Source organism: Chelonoidis abingdonii, chromosome 23, assembly GCF_003597395.2.
Source record: "Chelonoidis abingdonii isolate Lonesome George chromosome 23, CheloAbing_2.0, whole genome shotgun sequence".
In the NCBI taxonomy this organism is placed as follows: domain Eukaryota; kingdom Metazoa; phylum Chordata; order Testudines; family Testudinidae; genus Chelonoidis; species Chelonoidis abingdonii.
Window position 1 is genome coordinate 14,919,639 of NC_133791.1, and position 6,662 is coordinate 14,926,300.

The 6,662-nt window shown below is 51.8% G+C and overlaps 1 protein-coding gene across 1 annotated transcript; it reads left to right on the plus strand.

Moving 5' to 3' along the window:
* Window positions 1-2,004: 2,004 nt before the first annotated feature.
* Window positions 2,005-6,662, plus strand: LOC142045868 (group IIE secretory phospholipase A2-like). Its single transcript, XM_075060234.1, has 3 exons — window positions 2,005-2,108; window positions 4,388-4,494; window positions 6,246-6,662. The coding sequence occupies exons 1-3, from the start codon at window positions 2,005-2,007 to the stop codon at window positions 6,386-6,388; spliced, it is 354 nt and encodes a 117-aa protein (XP_074916335.1). The 3' UTR covers window positions 6,389-6,662.

Consider the following 6,662-nt stretch of genomic DNA (forward strand, 5'->3'; position numbering starts at 1 on the left):
TCCTCTTCCATCCTCTGTTTCTGACTATAACCTAGAGAATCTCTGTCAATAGACTCTCCTCTAAGAGAAGTCTGTGTCTAAACCACATGCTCCTCTGCAGCAGTCCTCTTTCTGTCATCTCCTAGTTTAAAAACTGCTCTACAACCTTTTTAATGTTTAGTGCCACCAGTCTGGTTCCACTTTGGTTTAGGTGGAGCCCATCCCACCTGTATAGGCTCCCCTTATCCCAAAAGTTTCCCCAGTCCCTAATGAATCTAAACCTTTCCTCTCTACACCATCATCTCATTCACGCATTGAGACTCTGAAGCTCTGCCTCCCTACCTGGCCCTGCGCATGGAACTGGGAGCACTTCTGAGAATGCTGCCATAGAGGTCCTGGATTTCAGTCTCTTCCCTAGCAGCCTAAACTTGGCCTCCAGGACATCTCTCCTACCCTTCCCTATGTAACTGGTACCTACATGTACCACGACCACCGGCTCCTCCCCAGCACTTCACATAAGTCTGTCAAGATGCCTCAAGAGATCTGCAACCTTCGCACCAGGCAGGCAAGTCACCATATGGTTCTCTCGGTCATTGCAAACCCAGCTGTCTGCGTTTCTAATGATTGAATCTCCCATTACTAACACCTGCCTTTTCCTAGTAACACGAAGGCCCAGTTCCTCAAAGGATCTCTAGGAGTTAGGTGCCTAATTACCTTTGCGGATCTGGGCGTTAACCCCTATGGCAACAGTGTCCGGGAACCTCAGAGACACCGCCACATAACAAATACATTTTGATAATAATTGTAAATATTTGCACCTTCTGTAGTTTAATGAGGAGTGAAGATATGGAATGGCTATATAACCAATGGCAGTTAGTCCTGGGCTATCTGTAAGGTTTAGTGCTTTCTGTAGCTGGACGGTTACTTTCTTCTCTACCCTCTCTCAACTGAAATGAAGCATTTGCTAGGCATCCCATTACTTCTCCTGGTCTGTGAGTAAATACCCGTTCTGTGCCATGTTTTTAACTCTCCTGACTTTCCTGTAAACTCTGACATTGCCTAGAAGCTGCTGTCATAAAAAGTCGTAATGGTTTGCTTGAGACAAAGTAGTCTTGTGCAATGATGTGTGGAGGAGTGCAAGAGGTTTGCAGGGGTAACAAAGAAACTGGGATCCTGCAGGTGTTGCGGGACTTGCTGCCATAATTGCAGGAGTGGGATCAAAATAGAGTGAGTATTGCATGGCGGGACGGGAGTGGGATTGAAAAAATAGTCCTCCCGCACCGCAGACGGCAACAACGCCCCGGCCAGCAGCTGCCGCTCTCCAGCTGCCTAGCTCTGAAGGCAGTGCCACTGCCAGCAGCAGCACAAAAGTAAGGGTTTACTTCATATTACAAGTAATGGGCAGGCAGGTGCAACGAATGCCGTGAATGGTAAGGGTGGAGGGGCATGACTGGAAAAGTTTGCCCACCGCTGGTCCAGGGGCTGGTGCCCTGGGCTGGAACCTTAGAGAACTGGGTTCTAGTGCTGACTCTGCCACTGACGGCTGTCCGGTGCCTCTGGTTCCCCCTACGTCTGTCTTGTCTCTTCAGCTTGGGAGCTATCCAGGGAAGATGCTGTGTACATACAGAGTGCAGCACAACGGGGGCACCAGCTTTAGGCACAATTAACTTTATCTGCATCAGGTCAGGAAATGGTTCTCATCTCTGGCACTCCCTCCATTCTGCGGAGGACTCTGCAGCTCTGGTGTGGAAAGGGATCCCAGTAAATAGGAGGGACATGGGAGCTGTGGGTGAGATTCGTGATTAGAGCCCTGCGTTCTGAGGGGATGGAGCCCCCTGCATATGTTAGGTAATTCAACCCCTGCCTACAGAATGATCAGAGAGCCAGAAGTGGGATGCAGTAGGACTGACATGGGAGGCAGGGGATGTTTTTCCCTGGTGTCCCTTTAGACATAGTTCAATTATCCCCAGCTCTTTGGTTGCAGTCCTGCCCTTGGCATGCAGTAACCTGTTTCAGTTTGCGGACATGATTAAGCAGATGACTGGGGAAAACGCCCTTCTGAATTACAATGCGTACGGATGCCACTGTGGACCGGGAGGATCCAAACAGCCACTAGATGCGACCGACTGGTAAGTCAGAGCACAGACGCTCAGGGCACTGGGAAGCACTACCACCATTCAGTGCCCACGCTGCCCTCCTCCCCTCCGGAACTGGAGTCGTCAGCATGGCCTTTGATTTGTTAGCAATGGAACAAGTGGTCAGAGCACAGGACTGGGAAAGAGGAGAGCTGGGTTCAATCTGCCCACGGGTAAAATGAGGTTACTGCATGTCTGCTATTATAGACGCATAGACTTTGAGGTCAGAAGGGACCATTATGATCATCTAGTCTGACCTCCTGCACCATGCAGGCCACAGAATCTCACCCACCCACTCCTGTATCAAACCCCTAACTTATGTCTGAGTTATTAAGTCCTCAAACTGTGGTTTAAGAACCACAAGGTGCAGAGAATCCTCCAGCAAGTGACAAGCTTTAAGACGCTTGGTAGATACCCACAAAAGATCATTGTGATGATTATTTAGTTCAGTAGCAATCAGTGTGATGATTCCCCCCCAAGGAGTAACTATTCTGTCCGCGTGCATTGTGTAACTAGTGGCATTTACTTTCAAAACCCAGTGGCATGCCAGGAATTCAGAGAAGGGGGCATTTCAAGGGAATCAAGGAACTGCAAGGGGAGATTGGCTCCAAAATATGCTTCTGGCTCTCTTGTTCTTCCACCTTCGGGAATGCTGTCATCAGAGCCGGTGCAAGGATGTTTGGCGCCCTAGGCGAAACTTCTACCTTGAACCCCCCCGTGCCCCTGCCGTGAGGCACGCCCCCCATGGCAGCTCCCCACCCTTCGCCCTGAGGCACCCCCCGCCCCAGCTCACCCTTGCTCCGTGCACAAGCACCGCAAGCCTGGGAGGCAGGACAAGTGAAGCAGCCACGGCATGCTCAGGGAGGAGGCGAGGCAGGGGTGAGCTGGGGCAGGGAGTTCCCCTGCGTGCTGCCCCCCCACTTACTTGCTGCAGATGGCCCTCCCCGCGCTCACCTGCCCCAGTTCCCTCCACCTAAGTAGCAGCGTGACCGGGGCAACTGAAGATCCGGCTGCCATAGTTGCTGCCAAAGAAAATGGCATCTCCCAAATCCTAGCACCCTAGGCGACCGCCTAGGTCACCTAAATGGTTGCACCGGCCCTGGCTGTCATTGCTATAAGACTCCGCCATGTCTCTCAGCTATGTAGGTGAACATCAAGTCCGAGGGACGCATAGGTCTGTGGAGTCCAAAAATAATCTCATAAGGAGAGTAATGGACAGTTGAATGCCAGCAGGTGTTATATGCAAAGACAACAGAAGGTGTCTTCGTATCCCAGTCTTGTTGGTGTTTGCTGACTCTGTGTCCAAGCAAGGTGATGTGACTCCTCACAAACAGATATTTGTTTAGTACAAATTTAAACCCTGGTTCCTTAGGCAGATCTAGAATCCATACCATGCCTACCAGACGTCCTGCCCACATTTTGTGGGAACACATGAAGTCATCTAAGTACGTGAGGATGTCTTCAGTTCTCAAAGCTTGGGCAACGACAGTCACCAGCCTTTGAAATGCCCCTGCACTTTCATGAGTCTGAAAGGCAGTGTGCAGAATTGAAACAACCCATAGCATGTCACCAAGGCTGTTTGTTCTCAAACCTCAGCTGACACTTTAATCGGATGGTATCCAGATACCAAATCAAAACTACTCACGTATTTTACTCCTGGGATTTTATTCATTTGAGAGTATCTGGTCTGAGGAGCAGTTGCTAGCTAGTTTGAACTGTCTGTGAATTAAGGCTCCTGTAGTCAACACACATCCTCAAATCTCCATTGGGCTGTTTCACAACTACAGTTGAGGATGCTCAAGGAGGCCCCCCCTTCAGCTCTTTCAGCACTACCTGATCTGCTGTCTGCACTGATCACGCCAGCATACCTACAAAAGCATAGGCCTCTGACTAGAGATCAAATCTCTCCTGAGAACACTGGGTAATGACTCAGCTACCAGACATTAGTTACAGCAGAGAAACAGGAAATCGATCAGAGCAAATGCTGCATGGTTGGGAGGCAGACAGTGAGCCACGTTGAATCATCCCCCGGAAGGTGACTGGCAAGGGCATGTGTTTAACTCCACTTTCCCGGGGGGCCCTCAATGAAAACAGGAAGAATGTTCTGCTAGATTGTGAGCTCTTTGGGGCAAGCCTTGGTCTCACTGTGTGCGCACAGCATTTACCCCCCGGTGCTCTGATCTCATTGAGGGACCCTGTGTGCTACCGTAACTCAAATAGCAACTAGTCCTGTTTTTCCTGCCGCACACTAATGCTGACTCTGTTCATACAAGGTGCTGTCATGCTCACGACTGCTGCTACAGGAAGATGGTGGCACGTGGCTGTAAGCCCAAAACGGAATCCTATTCTTACTCCATCCAGTCGGGCAACATAGCCTGCCGTAAGTGAGAATGTAGAGCCCACAGCATGAACTGAATGGCTTCGCTCTCTGTAGAGACATGGCCGGTGCAAGGAGGTTTCGCGCCTCCCCCCACAGCAGCTCCCCCACTCTGCCCTGAAGCCCCTCCCCTGCAGCAGCTCCGCCCTGAGGCACTCCCCCTGTGGCAGCTCCCCACCCCCCATCCTCCGCCCTGAGGCACCCCCTCGGCCTCAGCTCACCCCTGCCCCGCCTCCTCCCTGTGCACACCAGTGGCTGCTTCACTTCTCCCACCTCCCAGGCTTGCGGTGCCAATCAGCTTAGGCGCCACAAGCCTGGGAGGTGGGAGAAGTGAAGCAGCCACGGCGTGCTTGGGGAGGAGGTGGAACAGGGGTGAGCTGGGGCAGGGAGTTCCCCTGCTTGCTGCCCCCTCCTAACTTGCTGCAGGCGACCCTCCCCACACACCCCTGCCCCAGCTCCCTCCACCTAAATGCCAGCGGCAACTAGGGTGGCCGAAGATCCGGCCACCGTGGTCGCTGCCGAAGAAAATGGCATCCCCCAAATCCTAGTGCCCTAGGCGACCGCCTAGGTCGCCTAAATGGTTGCGCCAGCCCTGCATGAAGACAGGCAGTCTCTGGGCCTCGCTCCTCCTGAGCACCCCAGAGACTAGCAGGCTGGAAAATGCTATTCAACTGGCTAACAAGTGGAATGTGCTTGAAATAGGGAGCAGGCTGTACAAATCCTGGTTATGAGTATTCTTCAGGTGATTGATTAAGCAAGACAAGCTTCCCTACGGGTGAAACTCACCCCACCCAGAGAGGTCAGGACAAGGGCCTCCACTCTGTTTCTGCCCCGCTTATGCCCTGTTTTAAAAACTTATGCAGCGCAAAGGCCTTTTGGTGGCCCCATGCTCTGGGGTGAATTTCACCCTGAGCTGAGTACAGGCCCAGGGCCCTGCTGCGCCAGAGGGAATACTTCTTCTGGAGCAACTCAGAGAAGTTGGCAAACAGGGAAGCTGTACACTCCCAGCTGTGTCACATGCAGCGTGATTTCCAGCTATTGTCTATTGCCAGGAGGCACTCACCAGGGAAATCCAGCTGTACATAGGAATCTGGGACAGGGAGCAGAATCTAAACGCCAACCTTCTGCTCCAATAGTGCGGTGGGGCCCGTGCAGGGCTCCAAAATGAAGGGTAGGCACTGTTAAGCTATTTCAAGGTCTTGCATGAGACTTTGCTGGTGCATAGAAGATGTGCCGGCCTTCTGCACCAGGGTGAATTTCACCCTCTGTGCAAGAAAGGAATTGAGCACATTCCTCAGCATGGCGTGTGCCCGGCTGTTTTGCTGCCAGCACAAGACGAGGTGCTCCAGGCCGGCTCGCATCGTTCCAATCTTCTCAACAGCAGCATTTTCAAAATGAACAGAGAGATGTTCACTGCAGGCCCCCTGCAGCTAGTTATGGAGTCATAATCTTTCTGTTTGGTAGGAAGTTCTGTGCCCCATCTAGGTTGTTATCACAGACACCTCTGTAAAGCAGCAGTAGAATTGGTAGGCAAGGGGCCAAGCCCAAACCCACTGCAGGCCATAGAAAGGTTTCCATGGATTACAGTGGGCTTTGGATTGGGCCCAAGTGACTTTCCCACACATACGACGGCTTAGCTGCAGTACTCAGGCATGCGATGAGAGGATCTGCATATGCTCCAGCAGTCGATTCAAGATAATTGCCCCAGGCTCTATAGTACTGTTCTCATGAATCCCTGCTGGTTTATTTTTCAGGTGGGAAAACCGTCTGCCAGAAGCAGATCTGTGAATGTGACAAGGCTGCGGCGCTGTGTTTCCGAAGGACCGCCCGTACCTTCAACAACAAATATCGCTATTACCCAAACATTCTCTGCAAGGGAACCTATCCCCAGTGCTAGGCCCACAGCTGCCCCAGTCTCCGTGCTGTGCAGTCCCAGCCCCATCTCTTTCCCGCGCTAGGTGCTGTTCCTTTTTCGGCAAGCTGTTCCAAGTTCTAGCAGCATTCCTCAGCAGAGTTCTGAGCCTTTCCATTGACTTCAGTGGACTTTGGACCAGGCCCTGTAAGTACAAGCAATACCTGCCCCTCCTAGTAAAAATAAAAGACAGCTTCTAAAATGCAACCAGTGTTTTCAGCTTCTAAGAATCAGCGTGAAATTCCGGCAGCTCTGCTTA